We start from the raw sequence: 26,727 nt of genomic DNA on the forward strand, positions 1-26,727 counted from the left end.
AAAGCTGTCTGTCATTTTGGGCCAATTTATTACGAACACCTGGAATATGGTTGTGTTGGAAAAACGTCCTCACGGCTCATTCAAGATGTCCCTGCTGCAGTATTCTCAATGAGTGAAATTCTTATGGCATATTGTGCACTAACAGCATTGGTACATTTAGCAGCTATCAGTAGCCTGAGACATAAAGCCCCATTAATGCTTAGTTACTGAGAAAATAAACAGCTCATAACGTCAAGCAAATTGTTTCGAGACCCACTGCAGTCTCCCCAAAAATATGATTTAATAAACACCCAAATTCAACGGGTTTGGACTCTGAAAGGCTCACGCACTGAGCCATCCACGCTCCACCTCTTTATGCAAATCAGCGCTGCTGCCTCTGCCAACATTGTGATGCCCAGACATGAACTTCATATCGGCTGTTCCGGGTCTCTATACAAAAACCTATGGTTGACGATGCATGTCAGAGCACAAACCAAGCATGAAGTCAAAGGAATTGTCTGTAGACCTCCGAGACGGGATTGTCTCATAGTACAAATCTGAGGAAGGGTATAGAAACATTTCTGCTGTTTTGAAGGTCTCAATGAGCACATTGGCCTCCATCATCCATAAATGGCAGATGTTTTGATTCACCAGGACTCCCTACAGCTGGCCACCCATCTAAACTGAGCGATCGGGGAAGAAGGCCCTTAGGGAGGTGACCAAGATGGTCAGTCCGTCAGAGCTAAACAGGAGAACTTTCTAGAAGGAAAACCGTGTCTTCAGCAATCCACCGATCAGGCCTGTATGGTAGAGTGGCCAGATAGAAGCCACTACTTTGTAAAATGTACATGGCAGCCCCATGGAGTTTGCCACAAGCCACCTGAAGGACTCTGACCATGAGAAACAACATTCTCTGGTCTGATGAAACTAAGATTGAACTGTTTGGCGTGAATGCTAGGTATCACGTTTGGAGGAAACCAGGCACCATCCCTACAGTGAAGCATGGTGGTGGCACCATCATGCTGTGGGGATGTTTATCAGTGGCAGGAACTGGGAAACTAGTCAGTTTTGAAGGAAGGATGAATGCAGCAATGTACAGAGACAGCCTGGATGAAAACCTGCTCCACAGCGCTCTTGACCTCAGACTGGGGCAAAGGTTCATCTTTCTGCAGTACAATGAACCTATGCACACAGTCTATATAAAGAGTGGCTTCTGGACGACTCTGAATGTCCTTCTGTGGCCCAGCCAGAGCTCAGACCTGAATCCAATTGAACATCTCTCAAGAGATCTGAACATGGCTGTGCACCTCTCAAGCCCCATCCAACCTAATGGAGCTTGAAAGGTACTGCAAAGAGGAATGGGCAAAACATCCCAAAGATAGGTGCACCAAGGTTGTGGCATCATATTCAAGAAGAAATGAAGTTGTAATTCCTGTTAAAGATGCATCAACAAAGTATTGAGCGAAGGGTGTGAATACTTATGTACATGTGATTTCTTACTATTTTTTATATATATATATATATATATATATATATATATATATATATATATATATATATATATATATATATATATATATATATATATATATATATATATATATATGAGGTCTGTTAGAAAAGTATCCAACCTTTTTATTTTTTTGCAAAAACCATATGGATTTGAATCACGTGTGATTGCATCAGCCAAGCTTGAACCTTCGTGCGCATGCGTGAGTTTTTTTTCACGCCGGTCGGTTGCGTCATTCGCCTGTGAGCAGGCTTTGTGTGAGCAGTGGTCCACCCCTCTCGTCGGATTTTTATTGCAAATAAATGTCTGAACGATTTGGAGCTTTGCTGCCGAGTTTGCCGAGTTTATTTCCAAATATAGTGTAATAACACAAAAGATATGCTTCAGTGACTATATCCCAGTAGACGAAGTCACTATCTCAGCAGGAGCATGTGCAGTGTGGCTGAAGGGCCTGCAAGTTCTTCAACAAAAAAAGGTGTGTAATTGCAGCAGCAGCACTTGCCTCCTGCATGCGCTTATTTTTTTTTTTTATTAATTATAACTGAGTGTAGAAATGACAAACCAGCCCTTCTGTACATGTGGCAACAGGTAGATGATTCAGATGATTATATAAGAGCTGTTCTGGAAGACAGAATTCACCTTGTGGATCAGCTGCATCCGGTGCAAATAACCACACATGGGGAGTCGATGCATGGCATTCACACGGACTGATCAGTTTACTGCTCTAATAAAACCCCAATTCCAATGAAGTTGGGACATTGTGAAAAATGTAAATAAAACAGAATACAATGATTTGCAAATCCTTTTCAACCTAGATTCAATTGAATACACCACAAAGACAAGATATTTAATGTTCAAACTGATAAACTTTATTGTTTTTGTGCAAATATTTGCTAATTTTCAAATATTTGCTGGGACAGTGGTATGTTTACCACTGTGTTACATCCCCTTTCCTTCTACCAACGCTTAATAAACATTTGGGAAATGAGGACACTAATTGTAGAAGCTTTGTAGGTGGAATTCTTTCCCATTCTTGCTTGATGTATGACTTCAGTCCGGGGTCTCCGTTGTCGCTTCATAATGTGCCACACATTTTTAATGGGTGACAGGTCTGGACTGCAGGCAGGCCAATCTAGTACCCGCACTCTTTTACTACGAAGCCACGCTGTTGTAACAGGTGCAGAATGTGGCTTGGCATTGTCTTGCTGAAATAAGCAGGGACGTTCCTGAAAAAGACGTTGCTTGGATGGCAGCATGTGTTGCTCCAAAACCTGGATGTACCTTTCATCATTGATGGTGCCATCACAGATGTGTAAGCTGTCCATGTCATGGGCACTAACACACCCTCATACCATCACAGATGCTGGCTTTTGAACTTTGCGCTGGTAACAATCTGGATGGTCATTTTCCTCTTTTGTCCGGAGGACACGATGTCCATGATTTCCAAAAGCAATTTGAAATGTGGACTCATCAGACTACAACACATTTTTCCCCTTTGCGTCTGTCCATTTCAGATGAGCTCAGGCCCAGAGAAGGCGGCGACGTTTCTGGTTGTTGTTGATGTATTGCTTTTACTTTGCATGGTAGTTTTAAAGTGGCGAACTGTGTTAACTGACAATGGATTTGTGAAGTGTTCCTAAGCCTATGCTGTAAGATCCTTTACACAATGTCTGTTTTTAATGCAGTGCCTCCTGAGGGATCGAAGGTCACGGGCATTCAATGTTGGTTTTTGGCCTTGCCACTTACATGTCATCAGCTCTCCAGATTCTCTGAATATTCTGATTATACTGTACTGTAGATGCTGGAATCCCTAAATTCCTTGCAATTGAGCATTGAGAAACATTGTTCTTAAACTGTTGGAATATTTTTTCATGCAGTTGTTCGAGCCATTACAGGCTTCAGCTCTGTGGCATCTTAAAATGGTTGGGTGTCTGTATGTTCATTCTTGGCTATTTAGTGTGAGCTAACTGTAGAATTACTGAAAGTGGAGCATATTGTCAACCATAGAGATCATCGTTTCTGAGAAAGACAGCCGAGGATCGAAACTACCAGTTATATAATTTTTTGATGAATTTCATGTAGTGTTTTGTGAAATGAACTGGGAATATGTTATAGAAGCTTATTAGAATTGTTTTCTTGAAGTTGCTGTTGTTGATTGGCATAAATACGACTTTTGAATGAGCTGTATTACTGCTGTTTACGTGAAGCATGAATGCCAAACTTATACCTGGCGGCTTAGCGCTTCCGGGTCAAATTTATCACAAATGACCTATGGGCATACCTATGATTCATTGCGCACGCTGAGATAGTGACTTTGTCTATTCATCTAGCAAAGTGATCAAGCCAACACTAAACTAACTGAATGTTTTGGTACAGATTTCCAGTAAGGCATGCTCAAAGCATGAGTGTGGCTTCTTGTTCATCTTTGTCTCCCAAAGTAATCCTGCATTCTGAGAACACAGAGCATGAGAAGGTACGTACAGCTTTCCAAGATCAACGTACCAGGTAATACGGTGCCTGGCTGTTTATAATGATATGTTGACTGCATGATAATTCTTTGCTTTTATAATGTAGAGCAGCAGCACAGTGAGGCTATCAAAGACTTGTTGGGCCGCTTGTAAGAGAGGCACAAGATTGAAGTCGACTGGGAGACCTCTCAGTAATGTCAGCTGTGTTTGGTCATTGCTTCTCAGAGCATAACATAATTCTCGTGAAGCCATGGCAGTGTTATTGTAACACAATCCAAGGTTCACTCTGAGAAATGACAGCACAATAGTGTTTCTGTGTCATCCCTTGATGCCACAGTTTGAATGTCTTTGCATTTAGTGCAGATTGTTAGCTGGAGGAGATATTTGTGCTGCTGAGGAAAAAAAGCTGTGTGCTTCTGTATTTATACCATAAATGATGTAGCCAACTTTATAACTGAAGACTACAAATAATCTGTAGTCTTCAGTTATAAACAAAAGAACAGGTAGGTTAGCAGATATCTCAAACTGTGTGTTGCTGTCTTTGTGCACGTATTCTAAATGATCTGTAATAATATACAGTATGAAAGGTATCACTGTGGAGTTCAGTGAATATTCAAGAAGGAAGAGAAACTGTTACCAGAGCATCTGTCTTGCTCCTCGTGTCCTCAAACTTGACAGTAGGTTATAAAAACAGACATTTATCGTGACGCAACACTTGCAGTTGTGGCACGTAGCCCTGCACCCGGGTCACAGATATAACTGTGAGGAAATGACTTCTTTTGAATTTGGAGCAACTCTCAATCAAACTAGGACAGGTTTGCATAACAGACACACAGGATAAGTAAGAGATGGTGGTGGAAGAAATAGTTCATGGGGCATTGCAACCTAATTTCTTATTGTGGTGGCTTGGCATCTTCTTGCTAGGGTGTGCTTGTCTTTAGTGTCATAACTACAATGGTTAATTTAGAGTTAACAGTATTTGACATAATGCAAAATAAAATAGAACTACATATATGTCCCAGCTAGGTCCTCTACTACTCTACTACACATTTTTAGTAGGAATTTTGTGAAAGTTGGTACAATTTCTTGTTATAGGCTGGTAATAGGCATATTGTACACGAATGACCCATTTTGGCAGAGTTAAGGCCTTTGATTAATGAACCTAGACACTGCCAGTTTCAAGATTTGGTGTCTGCATCATGAAATCAACTATCACATTACTTGAAATGTTACCAGAATGTAGTAAGCACTTGTACCAAAGCAGCATTTACCATCAGGGGATAATGTGCTCTCACAGAGCTCTTTGTTGGTAGGTTGCTACATGTACACACGAGAAGCATGGTGTGCCACAGGGTTTGGTTGTTGGCCCATTGTCATTTTCTCTGTATCTAGCTCCATTGAGGAAGATCCTACATTCCCACTCCTTGATAATTATGGGTACATGTACCCACTGCTCATGAAAATTTTAGGGTAATGTCAATATTTTAGGGAATCAAAAAACAAAACAAAAGTGAATCACCAAAATTTAATGTTACTGTCTTAGCTCTTATTTGTATGGCAAATGTAAAACTTGGGCATTGGCCATAGGAGACCCAAGCTGTGGCACCATAATTCTTTGACAGTCTCACAATTCAAAAACACTAGTGTAAAGTACTGATTACACTGGAAACATTTGTTTTTTCCTCACATGGACTTTGAGAAGTGGTAATTTTGGGGTGCTGAATCCAAATCTGAGCTCAGATTTCCTCTTTCACGTCTTTTTACGATCTGCATTAATCTTATTGATGGATTGCGCAAAAGTTGTTTATTTACTCACGAGTTTGACACCACTAATCATGCACAAAAGCAGCTTCATAAACATTGTTTTTAAACCAAGTTTGTGAAATGTGAACAAGAGCCGTAATATTGTTCATGATGCCAAAGAGGTGTTCGACTGCAGCTTTTGCTTCAAAGCTTGATAAGAGAAATATGTTTTCATATCTCAAACGTGATGGAATTGGCGAAACCAAACACCTCGTTTGGATTCAGCGCCCCCAAGAGCCGTTGGAAAAACTCCATGCAAGAAAAATCATGTTGACCAGTGTTATATCATGATTCTATTTGTCATTAATTTAATTTCTTTTTTGGTTGGTGATAGCCAACCACAAAATAAGATGGTTATGCATGTATCACAAGATGGTGACAATGAAATTGAGAAACGGTCTAGACAGACAAACTTAAGAAACAAGAAAATTATTGTTTATCTGGAAAAAGTTTGACTCAAGACTACATAAACTCAGAACAGAAAATACATAGCAAGAACATAAGTAACAGATGTCAGAACTTTAGTTAAGAACAAATAAAAATATATCCAGAAATTAAAAAAAAAAACCTTACTGAAATTTAAAGGCTTGAGTTTTACTTGACAAATGCTATTAGAATCATGGTTTAAAATTTACTGGAGGTGTGTGTGGATCGGGAGGTCTGGGCGGCTTTGCTTGAGCTGCTGCCCCCGCGACCCGACTCCAGATAAAGCGGAAGAAAATGGATGGATGGATAATAACTAGTGCGTTTAACATTTGTTATCCACAGGCTCTAGATTGGGTAGTGTCTATAACATAGGTAGCTGACATTTTTCAAGGGTGGTAATAAATTATGCAAAGTCTCTATAATGATTTTGAATGGCGTGAGTCCAGAATGTAAATAACTGTCCATTGTTCACTTTTGTTACGTATCATCCATAATTTCTCCAAAAATATTAGTCCAATCAACATTCCGTTTTGGCTCCATTCCTGCTTGCCACAAAATACAAGCAACTCAGCTCAAACTTTATTTATAGAGCACATTTAAAACAACCAGAATTGACCAAAGTGCTGTACACATTAAAACAAGATCATTAATAAAACACAGCAATACAATAAATACTAATACTAAAATACATAACGCAGTGCTATAAAACAAATAAAAATTAATTAAAATTCAATTAAAAAATTTGCCAAATGTCCACTAAGCTTGGTTAAAAGCCAGAGAGAAGCATACCAAATGGCAAATGTCAGCTCTCCCCAGTTTCTTTGTGTTGGAAAGTACATGCATACGTGTACACCGAGGCCACTTGGCTTTTAATATATAGATGATTTACCACCCCCTGCTGGAATGGCGTGCGAGTCCAGAATGTAAGTATTAGTGTCCATTGTTCACTGTTGTTTCCTAATAGCCATAGTTTCTCCAAAAATATTAGTCCTATCAATGTTCCCTTTTGGCTGTGTTCATCCTTGACCCCAAATACATAAGCATACTAAACGGCAAATGTCAACTCTCCCCAGTTTGTCCATGATCGAAGGTAAACGCACACACGCATACACGTACACAAGAGGCCACTTGGCTTTTAATATATAGATAATTCTCTAACATGACTTCCAGCTTTGATATAAATGGCTAAGTAGATAAACAGGATCTTACTATTTTCACGTTTCTTAACTTTTTCTGTTTTTCACTTTTTTTTTGCTATACTCTCACTGCGCACACTTTAGAGCAGGTGCTCTGACCCCCCCCCCCCCCCATGCAGAATTCAAACAAATATTTCACACAGCCATTTTTTTTTTTTTTTGGACACATTGTGCATGTGACAAAGCAAGTAATCAGAAATGTGATTTTGGATTACAAACACTTCTTTGCACGCCTCCATACGTGTAAACAAATGGGAGAAAACTCTTTCTGGCCGTGCATACTGTGAGTACAGTGGCTAGAGTCTGTGCATGTCTTTTGAACATGTACAGAATGCTGAATTTTTTTTGTCGTCCTTCACCCCACACTACATTATGAAAGTCTTTTTTTCCCTAATGACAGTTGTGTGAAAGTCTTAAATGGACCATGCAACTACTGTCTGAGTCTGCACATTTGTGAGGAAAAATAAAGTTTTTAAAATGTTCTAATTTTAGACAGTGTAGTTAATGTCTTACTAATTGATTTATTTTACAACCCCTGGCAATAATTATGGAATCACCGGCCTCGGAGGATGTTCATTCAGTTGTTTAATTTTGTAGAAAAAAAGATTACAGACATGACACAAAACTAAAGTCATTTCAAATGGCAACTTCCTGGCTTTAAGAAACACTATAAGAAATCAGGAAAACAAATTGTGGCAGTCAGTAACGGTTACTTTTTTAGACCAAGCCGAGGGAAAAAAAATACGGAATCACTCAATTCTGAGGAAAAAATTATGGAATCATGAAAAACAAAAGAATGCTCCAACACATCACTAGTATTTTGTTGCACCACCTCTGGCTTTTATAACAGCTTGCAGTCTCTAAGGCATGGACTTAATGAGTGACAAACAGTACTCTTCATCAATCTGGCTCCAACTTTCTCTGATTGCTGTTGCCAGATCAGCTTTTCAGGTTGGAGCCTTGTCATGGACCATTTTCTTCAACTTCCACCAAAGATTTTCAATTGGATTAAGATCCAGACTATTTGCAGACCATGACATTGAACCTATGTGTCTTTTTGCAAGGAATGTTTTCACAGTTTTTGCTCTATGGCAAGATGCATTATCATCTTGAAAAATGATTTCATCATCCCCAAACATCCTTCCAATTGACAGGATAAGAAAAGTGTCCAAAATATCAACGTAAACTTGTGCATTTATTGATGATGTAATGACAGCCATCTCCCCAGTGCCTTTACCTGACATGCAGCCCCATATCATCAATGACTGTGGAAATTTACATGTTCTCTTCAGGCAGTCATCTTTATAAATCTCATTGGAATGGCACCAAACAAAAGTTCCAGCATCATCACCTTGCCCAATGCAGATTCGAGATTCATCACTGAATATGACTTTCATCCAGTCATCCACAGTCCACGATTGCTTTTCCTTAGCCCATTGTAACCTTAGGTGTTAATGATGGCTTTCGTTTAGCTTTTCTGTATGTAAATCCCATTTCCTTTAGGCGGTTTCTTACAGTTCAGTCACAGACGTTGACTCCAGTTTCCTCCCATTCGTTCCTCATTTGTTTTGTTGTGCATTTTCGATTTTTGAGATATAATGCTTTAAGTTTTCTGTCTTGACGCTTTGATGTCTTCCTTGGTCTACCAGTATGTTTGCCTTTAACAACCTTCCCTTGTTGTTTGTATTTGGTCCAGAGATTAGACACAGCTGACTGTGAACAACCAACATCTTTTGCAACATTGCGTGATGATTTACCCTCTTTTAAGAGTTTGATAATCCTCTCCTTTGTTTCAATTGACATCTCTCGTGTTGGAGCTATGATTCATGTCAGTCCACTTGGTGCAACAGCTCTCCAAGCTGTGATCACTCCTTTTTAGATGCAGACTAACGAGCAGATCTGATTTGATGCAGGTGTTAGTTTTGGGGATGAAAATTTACAGGGTGATTCCATAATTTATTCCTCAGAATTGAGTGAGTCCATATTTTTTTCCCTCTGCTTGGTCTTTTCCTGATTTCTTATAGTGTTTCTTAAAGCCAGAAAGTTGCCATTTGAAATTACTTTAGTTTTGTGTCATGTCTGTGATCTGCTTTTTTTCTACAAAATTAAACAACTGAATGAACATCCTCCGAGGCCGGTGATTCCATAATTTTTGCCAGGGGTTGTATCCACCCACGATGGCACCTGCGTTTAACTGAGAATGGGTCACAGTTATGCATGGACATCGTTTCCTGTATGCACACAAATGGCGTTATAGTTTTGTGTGCACGTTCATTTTTATCAATGATTCACGCACTGCAGTGCATGAATGATAGCATTGGACGAATCATTTATGATGTTGAGATGAACTTCTTTTTATCCCCTGCTGGCTGAAGGCCTGAAGGGGGATTATGTCATGGCAATTTTTGCCCGCCCATCTCTCCCTCCCTCCTGAAAAGGGTATAAGCGTTCTGAAATCATCTCGTCTCCCACTTTTCAGAGGAATTTCATGAAACTTGGCACAATATGCATATTATATCGTTTGAGTTGAACCCATTTTGCCAGCATTATGGTCCTCGATTAACAAATTTATACTCTGTCAGTTTCATGAGCGGGGTGCCTGCATTCTGAAATCAGTTTTTCTTACATTTTTAGGAGAAATTTTGTGAAACTTGGTACAAGTCCTTGTTATTGGTTGATAATACACATACTGTAATATTGTACAAGATTGACACATTTTGGCAAAGTTATGGCCCTTGATTAGCAGACCTAGACACAACCAGTTTCATGAGTTGGTGTCTGCATTCTGACTATTTCATACCTTGAAATGTTGTCACCCTTGTACCAAAGCAGCATTTGCCAGCGGGGGATAGTATGTTCTGAGCACTCTTGTTTTTACAAATGGTGAGTCTCAGTTGCTTTTCGTCTATAAGTGTAATATGGCTTTAATTTGGTTTTTAAGTCAAATGCTTATATTTTGCAAACAACATCTGTCCTCCTCCACCTTTGTAACCCACAATCTATTCAGAAAAAACCAAACAAAAAAACTTGCATACACCTCAGTAAGCTTGAATGAAGGAGTATTAACCGAGTGTGAGGTCTGTACGCGAAAATATCAGACCGAGGATCTCAGTCCTCGTTCTGACTGACGCTCTCAAAGCCGACTCATTGGATGTTCTTCAAGGGCCCAGACAGGCTTAAAATGGTAGGGGTAACCGATATCATTGGTGCTTGCGCCCCCTGGAGGTGTGAAGCTGTATGGCCACGGAGCCACAGACAAGTTTCCACACAGGTACAAATTGCATGCATTTGCGGACCTTCTGTGGCACGAGTGTAACCAAAGTTACATGTAAGAACACATCCAATAGACAGATTTTTTTTTTTCCTTCACATTTGTGGATCTGCTTACATACACACGGATTTTTTTTTTTTTATACACATTTGTGGATCTGCTTACACACACACACACACACAGATCGAAATACACATTTGCAAATACTTTTGCTACAATGATGGCCCCATACAATAATGGCTCCTTACCTGATGTTAGAGGTCCAGGAGTGGTCTGCTGAGATATAGGTGCCCAGAAACCTGAAGGTGGTGACAGTTTCCACCTATTCTCCATTTTTTTGGGGGGGGGGGGTCCTGTTGGTTCTTCCTGAAGTCCATGATGAGTTCTTTTGTCTTATGCACATTCAGGGTCAGGTTGTTCTCTTGGCACCAGAATGACAGTTTCTCCACCTCATCCCTGTACCCTGTCTCACCACTATCGCAGATGAGTCCAACCACTGTGGTCTCATCTGCATATTTTATGATGATATTTGGTTGGATGGGTTGGAGAGCAGTCGTAGGTGTACAGGGCGTACAGTAGAGGGCTCAGAACGCAGCCTTAAGGGGAACCAGTGTTGAGTGTGAATGTGGAGGAATGTTGGAGTCTCATAGACTGTGGGCGGCTTGTCAGAAAGTTTTTAATCCAGTTACAGGTGGGGAGGGGGAATCTGTAATTTCAGCAGTTTGGTGATGAGAATGTCTGGTATGATGATGTTAAATGCTGAGTTGTATTCCATGAAGAGCATCCTCACATAGCTGTTGTTCTCCAGGTGGCTCAGTGCTGTGTGGAGAGTGAGGGCGATGGTGTCCTCCGCAGACTGGTTTGCCCTGTAAGTAAAGTGATGGGGGTCAAGGGAGAGAGGGAGGCAGTCTCTGATGTGCTAGGAGACTAATCGCTCTAGGCACTTCCATGGCTACAGACGTCAAGGCGATGGGGTCTGTAATCATTCAGGTTGTCTATGGCAAGTTCTTTTGGGATCGGGATGATGGTGGAGGCCTTCAGACCAGTGGGACCAGTGGAATGTGTCAGGGAGAGGTTGAAATATTTGGCAGATCCCTGCCAGTTGGTCTGCACATTCTTTAATCACTGGCTCCGGGATACCATCAGGTCCAGCAGCTTTCCCGGAGTTCACTGCTCTTAAGTTTTCCTCACCTCATCCTCCTGGAGAGAGAGAGATGAGATGCTGGAACCAGGAGGAGGCAGTGACTGCAGGTGCGTGGTGGTGATCTCGAACAGAGCAAAGAATTGGTTTAGCTCCTCTGCGAGTGTGCTGCTGGTGCTGAAGGATGTTGGCGGAGGGTGGCCTTTGTAGTTGTTTAGGGCCTGAATGCACCTGCACATATGATGTGGGTTATTGTCCGTGAGCTCTGTCTCCAGTCCTGAAGGCCGAGTTAAGAGCTCTGATCAAGAAATTCACTCCTGCTTTGATCTGATTGAAAATGCAAATCAAACCAAAATTTCAAAAATTTTCTGGGAGGGATACCTCCAGGAACTGTTACCCCCCCCCCCTTTCGGTGAAAATTTTACGGGCTTCACAGAGAATAAGGACTGTTACTACAGCTTTAAGGACGCACCACAATGCATTGTGGGGCATCCTTAAAGCTGTAGTGAAAGCCGAAACCGAAAGCCAGATAAATTTTTCGAATGGTTTCCAGCTGCTTGTCTCTAACAGTTTCTGAAAAAATTCTGATGGAAAAAAAGCCCAAATCATTCCGCCATTTCCTGACAATGAAAATCCGACGAGGGGGCTGGACCACTCCTCCCACAAGGCGTGCTCACAGGCGAATGACGCAACCGACAGGCGTGGAAAAACTCACGCATGCGTACGAAGGTTCAAGCTTGGTTGACGTAAAAACATATGAATCAAATCTATATGGTTTTTGAAAAAAATAATAAGGTTGGATACTTTTCTAATAGACCTCGTGTGTGTGTGTGTGTGTGTGTGTGTGTGTGTGTGTGTGTGTGTGTGTGTGTGTGTGTGTGTGTGTGTGTGTGTGTCTCCAATCTTGTTGTATCACCATAACATTTAACAAGTTTGTGTTTGTGCACATGTACTCTGTCATATATGTTAGAATCTAGTAATGTTTCTGTATGTCATGTGACCTGAAATGGCAAAACAAGTGTTTTCATTTCACTTTTTCAAAATTAGGCAAGTCACGTCATGCCAGCGTAAAAACATTTCTGTGATATTGAGTTTTTCTAAATACACACGTTTCCATTAAGTTTATTTTCAGTTCACAACTTCAGTTTGCACAATATGCACGGTAATAGAAACCTGCATGGAGACAGGTACTGTAACTGGGATTTGAACCCATGTCTACAACTCCTATCCCACTGAGCTCTGTGCACTGATCTTTGTGGAGTGAAGTTTAAGCAAAAGTAAAGAATTCAAAAATACCTTTTGAAGTTTGTTACAGGAGGATTTTTGCTATTAAATGTTATGGTGCATTTTTTCCCCCTTTACCAGTTTTTCTTGTCTCAGACACCTCTTTCACACCTGACTTTTTTGTGTGTTCTTTGTTTGTTTTTTGTTTTTTACAGGTTCACAAAACCAGCCCCCATGTTTCTTGATCGGAACTTCAAACGTCTAGCAAAAGTCAGCAATTACTTGCCTCCGTTTGGCTTCAAAACACAAGGTAAAACAGTGTTCACAAGAAAACACAATGATGACACTTAGTCTACACACTGTGGGTCTTTCATGGGTTTAGGCCCAGCTGTATTGTTCGCTGTACTGCCCAAAATGAGATTTAATCTGAAAATTGAACTTGAACTATTTACCATAATTTTTTCAGCCAAATTATCAAGGTTAATTAACTTCAGTTGACTGAGTGGTTGCTCTGCAGTTTTTGTCTTTAGTAGCACACAAAATGCATAAATATGTTACGGCTGAGCTGATCAAAACCAAGATTGGACCCAAAAAGCAGGGAGCTCATTGGAAAAACAAAGTAACAATTTACTGGGATGATTGTACAGAGAAATTTGGAATGTTGCTGGAGACACTGGAGGCAGGAGACACAGGCTGGACCAGAACAGGTGCAGTAACAGGAGACCACCCACGTAGCTGACAGGAGACTGAAAACGCTGGAAACAGCACAAAGACTGGGTCAGGAAAATGAGGAGAGTACAACATGAATTCTGTCTACACAGTTAGGGAGGCCAGGTACCATGTAGCGAAAACTGTACTGTCATATCAATCTTCTTCTTACCTGGGACATTCTAGAATCCAAAATGCACCCACAGGTTTGCTTTTAACGTTGGCATAGGAGATTGAACTTCTTGTATTTGCTGCTCCACCATGCTAAGAACAAGCCGAGCTAATTCGCCAATGTAGAGTGATCTCTTGTATGGAAGCCGAGAGGGATGCCCAGCAGCAACTCCACAAACTGAGATGTTATTTGAAAGTTGTTAAATACATTTTGAATGGTTAAGGATATGAGTCGTGATTCTGATGTGAATTGATTTCCTAACCCCCTCTTCCCCAAACACCCCTTACAAAATCCAAGCTTTTGTTTTTTTAACCATGCACTTTTAAAAATTGATGTTAGGCTTTCTACTGTGTTTACTGCAAAAATGTCTTTCCAAACCTTTTTGCATCTGGGTGGTAGAGTAGAAAATAGGATCTGCAAGGATGTGGAAGGTGAAGGAAGTACACTTTTCACCCTCCTTACCCTTGAGCAAGGCCCTTAATCCCATAATTGCTCTCTGTGTGTGTGTGTGTGTGTGTGTGTGTGTGTGTGTGTGTGTGTGTGTGTGTGTGTGTGTGTGTGTGTGTGTGTGTGTGTGTGTGTGTGTGTGTGTGAGACAGAGAATTCCAGGACCAGATGGTACACATGCACACTGTTAAATTCAAACACTCCAAACCTCTCCTACAGGCAGCCACCACCTACATTATCTTGTGTTCAATCACACTGGTGCACTTTCTCTTTCTGCTTCTGCCAGTTTTTCAGACTGGAGCCTTCTGCATAACTTCTGTACTGCTCGCTGTGTTGCAGTTACATTGTTGACCTGTACACTCTGGCTGGGCCCGTGCCTCTCCAGTTACTTTGAGTAGACCTTGAATTTTCACTTCCCTTGATTGTTCCACCCTTCTCTTTCTGGATTGGTTGAGTGCACTTTTTTTGAGTTCCCCTTCCCACTAGGTGTGTTTGGTGATTAGGTTTGTGGGCATTTGTGTTATCGTGCATGCCCTGCTCTGTCTCTGACATGGATGTCTGGTGCACCAGTGTTCTTTTTGCTAGTCTTTCTTGAGGTTAAATATCTGAAGATGTGCCCTGTTACGCACGAAGCAGCTTTGCCACAGGTGCATTCATCCAGTTCTGATCTCATAGACGGGGCCTGTCACATGTTTTGTGACGTGCGCTCACAGGCCATTCATTGTCTGGCTGAAGTGGACTGTGTACATGGAGAGAATCCATGTCTCCGTCCATTGGTTCTCTCTCTTGCTCTCTGGTTTTTCCATTGTTCCAAACTGGGGCCATCTGTCATCAGTTGGCTTCACTCTGCGAGTTGACTAATCATGGTGGAATCCTCAGTCTGCCTGTTCTCTGGATTGTTTCACTTTCCCAGGCTGGACTCTTTTCTCCTCTCCATTTATTGTTCTGATGCAGGACACTCACCTTTGGTAATCTGTTATCCAAGGGATGAGATGCTTGAGAAACCTAGTACAATTAGGGAATAACCCTGTTGTGTCTGATGATTTGCGGACGTTGATGCTGGATTTTATGGTTGCAAATTGAGTTTTTCCGTAATCCAGCATGAACGTCCGCAAATCATCAGACACAACAGGGTGATTCCCATTCTAATCCAATTCCATCATTTGCATGGTTTATTTTTCTGTAAGTAATTCGTTGAGCGCAAGGGTGTGGTTAGCTCGTCAAAGCTTACTGTTGCAACAGCGTCTTCATGCCAAACTGGCAATTCTGTGAGCAGACCCACAGATTTCACCATCTTGTCAGCTGCATTGAGTTAAATCCATCAATCAATCCAATTAAATCCATGCATTTCGGGATCGTCGTCGCTGCACTAGTTTCTGTCTGTCTGAGGTGACTGCGTCATTGTTGACACCTGCGCAGCAACGTGGTTATGGGGCAGAGTAACACATCAAATGTGAAACTGTTTTATTATTTTGCCACCGTCCACGTGATTTTTTATGGTCTGAAATGTCACACGATTAGCCAATCAGATTTGTGGAAAAAAATGTCATTGGATTAGAATTACAATTTACCAAATTTCATCCTTGAAAAATTGCGATTCATCAAAATGACTATTTTTGGAATCACTCCCTCATTCATTCAGTCAGTCATTCACCGTGCTTAGCTTTGGATAACAAACACTCAGTAGTTCATATACCGAGCAACACTTTGGATTTCTGATGCTTGTGAGGATTCCCTTCAAGCATTTTTATGCCAAAGCATCAATAGACTTTGTCTTTGAGCTGTGATGCATTTGTGATGTTGCTCCTCTGATATGTAACTACCACATTTCCTTAAGTAAGTGTTTCGCCAAACCTTTATTATCTAACAGTGGCGTATCCCAATTCAGTAGCTGCACACTTCTTAGTGCCGTGTACCACAAAACTCTTCAGACTTCTGGCCTTAGGTGAGTGCAGATAATGGGGGGAGCAAAACAATCTGAAATGGGAGAAATCATGCAATAACTCATGGGATTGTTTGGGCTGTAAAGTATACACCTGTTGTATCCTTTGTTTTTGAGGTAAAGAACTACTACTTGCACTGGCTGTTTTCCAAGGCGCTTTCAAAATGGGACAGCCTGGCTACGCAACATTCTGTTGCTGCAGTCTGTCAAGAACCAGATGGAAGGGCTCTTTGTAGTAAGAGACAGAATTATCTTTATTATAGAAAAAAGGAAGCAAGTCAATTAAAAAAATAAATAAATAAATGAAAGCCACTGAGTCAAGCACAAAATTTGTTTTGCTCTCATAAAAATGCTACAATATGACTGGGTGACAGTAACTGAATGAGCTGTTAAGCCCCTGTCACACTGGGCTTGCATACAATTGCGTTGTGATGCGTATGGAGTACACTGGAAAGTGTAGATTTGGCTTAGTCCATGTGTAGGCTGGTGTATGATGCCGTATGGTTGCATTCCTAGTCTTAGCTTGCAGTTGAGTATGGTTGCTTACTATATGCTTACTGCCACGTATGTAGCCCTCGCTACTATTTTTCTGCCTCTCACAATCCACTCCTGCCTACTTTTTTTTTTTTTTGCCATTGTGGAAATACGCTCCATTCTCAAAATGGTACATGGAAAGCAAACGTCAATCACATTTACAAGCATACAGCGAGAGACATCAGATGACGAAGTTCAGAGTCCATTGTGTCCCCCCCAAAATAGAAAATATTGCCATTTAAACTCACAAGCATACTTAAAAGAGAGAGAGAGAGATTTTTTTTTTTTCTCCCCAAGACCTGCTGTTTCTGTCCTTTGGATTTCTGTTGAAGTCCAACTTATGAATTGAAAGATTGAGAAAACAGTGTTTTCTGGTTATTGGATTACTGAAGTGCGCGTAAATGAATGCATCGCTGCCGTAGACTGGCTCATGCACATGCAACGGCTGGTTCAGCCATTTTATGAACAAACACGCAGCTGAGGGAACATTTCATAACGCACAAGTACGCCAGTTCGATCACCTGTTGTAAGCACGCACAGGTGCTGTGGGTTGCGTGGATCATGTAGCCACACACATGCGCTGCACCTGTTCTCCTTCAGCTGATTCGCTCTGGATGAATGCACTCAGTTTTTGGACGTGTACAGTTGTGCAGTGTTGCGCAGACTTGCTTGCAGTAGCGCAGTGTTGCGCAGACGTTTTTAAAAACTGCGCACTTCAAAGATTTTAACTTTTTGCATTCGTCTCGTGTACCCCTTTGAGGCCCTCAGCATACTGCTGTGTAGGGCATCATAAACTCTGCATGCAGCTGCTTAAGATCGGTGTAGAGCTACGTAGTCTGTATGCCACATTACGCAACTCTACGTCGGCCTGATGTGAAAGAGGTTTTACAGTCTGCAGCAGTCTGGCAATTAATGGTCAGCAGTCTGCAAAATGAAACACAAACTGTTGGCAGCAGAGAGCAACCCACAAAGTTATCTTTCTTTTAAGCAACAAGTCTTTCGTGGATTAAGCAGCAAATTAATCAAAGCCCAGAACCAACAACTCAAAAAAACAGGTTAACTGTATCCAAAAGGTGAGCTAGCAGAGGTCAGAATGGTTCTGACAGGAGATGGTGGTAATAATCACAGAGGAAGCGTGAGAAGGCAAAATGAATCAAGGTGATTTGGCAGCGCGTGCTGGTGATTTAGCATGTTTTTAAGGATGCCTGTATTTATACCTGTATTTCACACAATTATATATCTGAGTTAACTGATGCTTGACTTACTGCCTGGTTTCATTTTAAAAGTACGACTCTAATAGTATTTTTGCCAAATTAGACTAGCTGATATTGGGAAGATCCTCTTCAGTGTTTTGAAGTATGCAGTCCCTGCACAAAAGCATTACTGAGGAAGTTTAAACATAAAATACTGCAAATAAAATGCTATTTACAATATGAGTAATAGTTAATTTTGAGTTAACAGTATTTAACATAATGTAAAATAAAACTAGTCACATAACTGAGACCTTCAACTACTGACTGGCATCAGACATTCTTGACAAGTATGGCTTTTTCCCAAGCCTGCATCAGAAACTCTTCATTTCAGGCTATGGTTGAGGTGTACTCATATGGCTGTTGGCAGCACAAAAATAAAAAAAAAACAATCCCCACCACCCCATGTTCCCAATTTGGAATCCTTTGTGCTAATTCTATTCAACATCCACACGTATTATCTCTCCACATGACTAACAATAAAAGAGAAACCCGAATAGCATGACAGTCCGTGGAGAAAACAGAAACCAGGTGTATCACAAACAGGGTGTGCTCTTTTGACACAGCTATAGCGCGTGTGCGTGTGTGTGTGTGTGTGTGTGTGTGTGTGTGCGTGTGTGTGTGAGAGAGAGAGAGAGAGAGAGAGACAGTAGAGAACTTTGACAGAACACAAAGGAAACATTCACTGTACCTTTAGATAGACTATGCTTGTAGATATTGGAAAATGTGACAGAGCTTGTCATTGAAGCCGCATTAATGTTATCTCTCCAGTTCCCACGGCACTGTGCACTAGTTTGATGTCCGAGGTGCTGTGGGAGTATGTTAAAATCAGGGAACAAGCACAGGCATTATGTGGGAGACAAGGGCGTCCTGGTGCTACTCTTGTTCTGGTAACAAAAGTCTGTTATCTAAAATGACTAACATAGTGGTGTACATCTTTCACTATTTCAACATACTGCATTTCTGCCCTTTCTCCTGAGTCTTATTTAGAGTACAGTATACTCAAAGTAAATATTGTTCAATACATAAGTTTCAGGCCAAAAAGCAGTCAAGTGTAAAGATGCGACATAGCAAGTTCCTTGACAAAGAAATTACTACGCAAAAAACTGTTTTTGTTAAATAACCCTGTACACTTACATTTTGCCATTTTTGTCCTAAACTATACATTACGCTGTACAAAAACAGTAGTGCCCTGTAATTCTACAATGCAATACAACACAACTAAAAATTCAGAGTTATTGACACCAGAGGTCTGTATGGGATCACAGTATTATCGAAGTACCGGAATAAGACATTCGTTGCGTGTCCCAGTAATCGCGTCCCCATATTTTTTGATTTATCAGCACTGGATGAGGCAAGCTGTTAGTCTGCTGCTTCTGCAGCAGCTCAGAACTTGGGGGGGGGTTAACATTTTTGTGTTGTTTAGCTGTGTTTCACAGCACAATTGCAATGCAACTAACATCTTACAAACATGTTTACACTTTGCTTTTCTTTCCAAGTCTGTGCGCATTTTCTGGCTGTGTTAGTGAGGCTAATAGACAGTAGTACACCTGTGGCAAGTTAATTAAAAAAACAAAAAAAACAAAATGCTTTGCTCTCCCCACCAATATACACCTAAAGATGGGACCGATGCAGTATCTGTACCAATATAATACCAATGTATGTTACCAATGTAATTCAAGTATCAGAATATACCAGTACAACCTGTGGCATTTTCCAATACAGGAGAGAAGCCACGTTGGTGACATCTCTTAACTGCTGCATGCTCTTTGCTCTGTTTGCTGCTCTGTTTGAGAGGGGGAGGTTTCTGAACTAAAGCTGAGCTGTTTGAGAGAGGTCTCTTCCACACGTGTAGTGGCAGATTTCCACCCGGCTCTCGGGTTCAAATTGTCGCTGAGCACGAATTTTCCGAAAAATGAACAGAGTTGTTCCGGAAAAAAATCAACTGCTTCAGCGTCCTGAGGCTGAGCAGGAAACGGCTAGCGTGAGAGAGAGAGAGAGAGGGAGGGAGAGGACTTATTTTTTGCTCCAATACTTGCTTTGACAATGTGATCGTATGTTTCAGTTGAAATTGAATTGAGCGAGAGGCAGACAGAGAGAGGGGTCTTAATTTTTTTACTCTTAACACTTGCTTTAAAAATGTAAACCTATGTTTCCCATGTCAATAAAGCTGCATTAAAAATTGAGGAGAGAGACAGAATGCTGTCTTTTCTCTTTTAAGTTTATAAAAATAAGTCTATAAATAAAAGTACTTGATTCTTTCACCAAAACATTAAATCTAGGCTTGCGTCTTAGATGTACCTTCTGGCAAATTGTAGCGGAACTTTCAGGTCTTCTTTTTAAGAAAATCCTCCTCTAAACACTTCACTGTGAAGCTGTACAACTGGGGATACAAAATATCCTCATATAAAATCAACAATAATGATGATAATAATATGAGAGCAAACGAAGCTCTGTCATCGGAATAGTATCGGTATCTGCAGATATCCAAATTCAGGTATCGAGATTGGATCGGAGGTGAAAAAATGTGGATCAGTGCATCCCTATATACACCCAAAGTCTCTTTCTGAGGATGATATATTAAAAGAATGGATAAAACCTTGTTGTTGTCAATCAGGTAGTGCTCTTCATATAAATACACAAGTTCTCCATTCTTCCTCCTCACAGTCTGTGCAAACCACGGGCTTATCCAGATGGAAAGATGAAAAAAAGTTTTTCTGCAATTCTGCACTAAGTGGAGTTGATGAGCCATATAAAACATATTTACTTAAACTTTTCTGCATAACTAAAGCGAAGTGAATAGAGTATCAAGCAATGACACTCGGGTGCACTTTAGACAATAGCCACTGGTGGCACTGTGGAAGCACTGTCGCCATCTTGGACTACTGATAACGTCAGCATTCATGACAGTTTAATTTAATGTGCCTCTTTGGCTTGATGGATCATTATTGAGGTTTATTTTTGTCACGAGCAGCATACTGAAGACACAATGGATAGCCGTGGTGAACTCTGGGACCATTGTGACGAGTAAAATAACACTGGTGAACAAAAAAAATTTTTTTTTTCTTGCATGGACTTTCAGAACTGATTTAGGGTAATTTTGGGGTGCTGAATCCAAATCTGAGCTCAGATTTCCTCTATCACAGTGGTTCCCAAACTTTCTTCACTTGCGTACCCCTTCAGACTTCTGAGTTCAACTCAAGTACCCCCTACTCACCTCTGATTTTTTTTTTCAATAAAAAAAAAAGGTTATTAGAGAACACATGCTACTACGTTATCATATATTGATTTATTAAAGAATTGCAGAATTATCAGACAACACTTTTGAACCTGTGAATTTTTATTCAAAACTCTTAACTTTTATCAGGTTTTATGAACAGTTTTCCAACTCTCCACACTTTTAATGCGAAGGATGTGCTTGGAAAGAGGCACACAACTCTGTTAGATCAGGTGTAATAGGTGAAAGTCTGAGTCTTAAGTCATTTTCAACACAGAGTCTTGCCCTGTACTTTGTTTTCATATTTGTGAGAGCTGAAAATCCACTTTCACACAAATAAGTAGTAGCAAAGGGCATCAAAGTCTTCAGAGCTCGTTTGGCTAGCACAGGTTGCTCTGTGAGTAGTCCGATCCAGAAATCTGGCAGTGATTTCTGATTAAGTTCAACCTTTAACGCTCCATCTGTGGCGATCTCAATAAGACTCTCCTGATCTGCTGTCGGTAAGTTTACAGGCACAGATCTGATCCATCATACTCCGGGAAATACCAGCATAGTTGTGCAGCCAGTTCACCAAGGTGCGAAGTAATGTCACGGTTCACACATTTTGTCAATGCAAGCTCATTTGCGCTCAAAGTCATGCAGCAAAGGAAAGGTCTCGGTTTTGTTGTTGTCCATGCAATTTGCCCAGAGGATTAGCTTCTTTATCATGGCCTCAACTTTATCTTGCACATTAAATATGGTTGCAGAAAGTCCTTGGAGTCCAAGATTCAGTTCATTCAAATGAGAAAATATATCACACAGATAAGCCAGACGTGTAAGAAACTCTTGATTGTGCAACTGTTCTGAGAGATGAAATGATGGTCACAGAAGAAAATCTTAAGTTCATCACAGAGTTCAAAGAAACATGTCAAAACTTTGCCCCTTGAGAGCCAGCGTACCTCTGTGTGTAGTAATAACGTCTCATGTTCACTTCCCATTTCGCTGTGTAAAGCAGAAAATATGCAAGAGTTCGTGGGCCGTCGCCGCCTGCACATGCGTAACCACGCCACTGTGCCTCCCTGTCATAGCTTTTGCGCCGTCAGCACATATACCCACACATTTAGTCCACTTAAGTCCATGCGAATTGACAAAGGTGTCCAGCATCGTGAAAATTTCTTCTGTTGTTGTCCTCATTTCCAAAGGTTTACAGAAAAGCATGTCCTCTTTAATTGTCCCTTCATGAATGTATCGCACATACACAAGCAGATGTGCCAGACCTGCAACATCTGTGGACTCGTCCAGCTGTAGTGCGTAAAATCCACCTGCAAGTATGCACTGTAGTAGCTGTTTTAGGACATTTTCTGCCATTTCAGAGATCCGCTGAGAGATGGTGTTGTTTGATGAGGGCATTGTCTGAATAGTTTTTTTAGCCTTTTCCGCCAGCATTGTCCCAACTATATCTGAGGCGGCAGGTAATATCAAGTCCTCCACTATAGTGTGCGGCTTACTAGTTTTAGCCACTCTACAACTCACCATGAAGGATGCTTTTAGTCCGTTCTTGCGATCATTATCCGTCTCCCTTAAGCACGTTTTACTTGTATGAAGGGATTTCAATTGCCGCTCAAAATAATCCCGTGGCTTGTCTTTCAAATGGGAATGTTTAGTTTCTAAATGTCTTCTCAACAATGAAGGCTTCATTGAATTATGAAACAGTACTCTTGCACAAATAACACACTGTGGTTGCGAAAATCTACCAGTATTGATAGAAGTAAATCCCAGGGAAATGTAGCTCTCGTCATATTTGCGTCTTTTAGTTTCTCGATCTGTGGCAATATCCTTCCCCTCAACACAAAGTGAAGCATCCGACCCATCATTGCTGTCCATAGCCAGGGAGCTAGGAGCAGCCTGGCTAGCAACAGAAGCACCGCTGCTAACATCGCGGGTCAAAGTAGTGTCCGGCGTATTATTGTTGCTGGGTGGTGCATCCTCTACTGTTGACCTGGGGGTTGTAACCGCCAATATCTCTCTGGATGGAGATTTTTTCTTTTTTTAGCCATCTGTACATTTTAGCTGCCTCAACGTTGTCGAGCCAATGCGGCGTTAATTGACAGGTGTTGGATTCATCACTCTCGGAAGTCACACCTATCGTCCCGCCCTGCTGCTTTGACAATGCAATAATTTTGTTGAACACTAGATGGTAGTATTGTCATGTGTATTATTTGGTAGCCCGAGAGTCTATTTGTCTATTTATGTGTGGTATAAATCTTTGTTTTTATTTTTTCAAAAATTTCTCGCGTGCCCCCTGCGCTCCCCTCACATACTCCCAGGGGTACGCGTACCCCACTTTGGGAACTCCTGCTCTATCACATCACATTTTTTTGCCATCTGCATGTTCCTTATTGATGGACTACGCAAAAGTTGCTCATTCACTCACGAGCTTGACGCCACTAATCTTGCACAAAAGGAGGTCAGGAACACACAATGAGGCAGGCAGGGCTATGGAACACAGGTACAGAGCTGGAATGAAGGCACAACGCACAACAAACTGGCGAAGAACTGACACACCCAGTGAGCTTATATAACCCTGGGTGATGAGCAGAAAATCAGGAACAGGTGTACATGGAAAGCACAAGAACAAGGGTGTGGTCAAAGGGAAGGAAACACCCACCGCCAAGAGACAGACAAGAGAGCTAGGCAGAAACAAACCCAGCAAGAGAATAAACATACAAAAAACAATGAAATAAGAAAAATAAACAGACCAGAGAAACGAAATAAAACAGATAACAAACTCAAATCCTGACAATAATTCATAATCTGGTGTATAATGTTTTAAAAGTGTTAATTGGAGTACAATATGGCCTTAAAGGTTTCTCTGGTCGGCACAGGAGGTGCAGCTGTTGTGTGATCATGACTGTGGATTGTTTGAAGACATTTCTCAAGAAGTGGATGTTTGTGTTTCTTTAATTTATGTAACATATTAAAAATAGGCTTTTTGGTCCTTTATGCTTTCATTTGCATTCTTTCCCTATGACATCACAAAGATCTAATCAGGAAAATTAATTCAGAATTCTTTGATTTCTTTGTTAAGGTAATGAAATTTGCTGTCCATTATTACCTAGCAGCAGAGCTATGCCCTTGCTGAGTGCCCTTCTGGTTGCAGTTATTACCAAATAAACATGGTTGTTTTCCCACCATGCAATTATTCTTAGAACAGAAGGAACGAAGTGAAAAGAATTTCGCTGTTGATTGTTACTTTGTGTGACGTGACAAAGTCCAGTCTCGTCAGATGATTCTCTCTATTGTTTAAAGTACACTCTGCCCAACAGTGTGTCTGTGGTATTGTGTTTTGCTGTGCTTCTGTCCTCATTGTGACTCAGGATTCTTGTAATTTGTGGAGCCATACTGAACTGGTGTCTTCATCAGCAGTCATCTGTCATCAGCTGTACCACTAGACATACTTCTCTGAAATGTTTATCCTGGGTTCTTATAACAATTAGCTTCCATGTCGTCCTCTGGAATAGAGTCCGGCCCATTGTGATTTTTCACTTTTCACCCTCTTGGATCCAGGTGTGGTCTTGGCACTGTTTATATTTCTCAGGGTGATGCTTGACGCCAGACATCGGCACCACATCCAAACATCGGGCTGTTGCTCTGCTTACCTCTTCTCAGCAGGTTAATCATTAGGGTTGTTAGCCAGACTGAATGAGGCTGTAATATGTCTGACACACAGCTCTGAGAACCCAGTCTAAACTCTCTCTCTGTCGCTCTCTCACTCACCTTCCTTTCTCTCAAAAGTCGCTTTTATGTGTGTGTACCTGAACAAATCAATACTGGTGTGGAAAAGTTGTCAGAGTACCATACTGATGTATAGTGGCACGCAGTAACAAGTAGGATGACCGCTATGGTGGCATGTCACCAATAGCACCTTTCACTGAAATGTGATGTTCTGCCACTATGTACAGGGTACATCCAGAAAGCCATAAAATTTGTCTTTAAATTGTATTGGCCTGAATATAACATGTGCCAAATTATAAACCCCTCCCCAAAACACCTTTTCATCTGTCATTTTCTATACCTGCTTATCCCAATTTAGGGTCACGGTAGAGTTCGAGTCTCCCCCAGCAGTAATGGGGCTATAGACAAGGTACACCCTGGACAGGTCACCAATCTGTCTCAGGGCCTTTTAAAATCCAGTTTTTGGAAAAATACTTTTGGAAGACTAGACCTTGTTTCTAAAAACACACACGTTTATGGGAAAATTGTGCCAAAAATGCACTTTGAAAGAGGATGAAAACAGGTGAAGTTGTATAAAACTGTAATAAAATTCAAAGCTCTGCATTATATGTAAATTCTTTCTTTAATTGAGCTAATATTTTAATTTTGAGATGTTTTCTATATTTTTCAGATCTGTAAACCATAACTGTCAAAATTTGCAAAAAAGGTTAAAGCATTTGCATATATTAATGATCCTAGAATATCTAAATTTTCACTCTGTGAAATGACAGTTTTTGCTTTTTCACAATATTTTACTGTTTTTTTTAAAAGTTGCACCCTATAAGTGTAGTGTTAAAATACAGACAAGTGCCATTTGGCACCGCAAGTGTGAACTCCATCCAAGACCACAATATGAATCTGTTGATGATATTGGCTCCTGCCGTTCACCCATTCTTGGCGTCACCTGTTGTTGCAGATGTATGAGATGCAAATGTTTGTGACTAGAACAACCTCCATATTGTTCAGATGTCTTGTTCTAACCATAGGATGGTTTTCAAGATGCTGAATTATTATTATTATTATTATTATATATACTTTTTTTTTATGTCACAAACTTTAACATAGTTTTGTGGTCTCTTGCATTTTCATGGAGTCTGTAATGTTGTTGTACATGCCGCGATATGTTTTTAAATATACACCATATGGTACAATTTTGGCATATTGCATCAACAAACTCCATACTAGATCACATTAATGGACCATCGTGATTTTCACATTCTGGTTATAGAACATGAGATTTCAGGATGTATGCTCATAAAAGTAAGAATGGAACTTGAGATTTGTTCTTTCAGTTCCATTTGTTTACACATTGGTTTGACTGGCGCACTAAATTAAATGAATCTCTGTTCTGAGACAATGATTAAGTGAACTAACAGCAGGAAGTCCTGATGAGCAGGCAGGAAGATGAACTGAAAGGGAGCTGAAACATGTTGTTCCTTCAGGAGAGCAGTTTTGAACAAACGGACTTGTCATCCGCTGGCAAGTGACATAAATATAATGTGATGAAACAAAGAGCCAAATGTGGAAGTATTTTCCGGGAGCAGGTTTTTAAGAGGTGACTGTCCAGCAAGTTACACCTGTCATACCGCTGTCTTGCTCACTTACGGCAACGTTAACTCACGAGCATGAAAGAGCCCGTAGTTATGCTTTACCGTTTATCTCAGCCCCCTGGACAGATTGTATTAC

General features: G+C 40.8%; 1 protein-coding gene across 6 annotated transcripts in view; it reads left to right on the plus strand.

Annotated features, from left to right (window-relative positions):
- The window catches only part of st3gal3b (ST3 beta-galactoside alpha-2,3-sialyltransferase 3b), a 198,501-nt gene that overhangs the window by 97,182 nt on the left and 74,592 nt on the right, over window positions 1-26,727 (plus strand). For all 6 annotated transcript variants that reach the window (XR_004563880.1, XR_004563881.1, XM_034182402.1 and 3 more), the window contains one exon: window positions 13,234-13,328. Coding sequence is in view for 4 of the 6 variants with exons in the window: in XM_034182402.1 (XP_034038293.1) it covers window positions 13,234-13,328 (95 nt within the window). In the remaining 2 variants the exon portion in view is untranslated. The remainder of the gene's footprint in view (window positions 1-13,233; window positions 13,329-26,727) is intronic.

This window comes from Thalassophryne amazonica, chromosome 12, assembly GCF_902500255.1.
Source record: "Thalassophryne amazonica chromosome 12, fThaAma1.1, whole genome shotgun sequence".
Lineage (NCBI taxonomy): Eukaryota > Metazoa > Chordata > Actinopteri > Batrachoidiformes > Batrachoididae > Thalassophryne > Thalassophryne amazonica.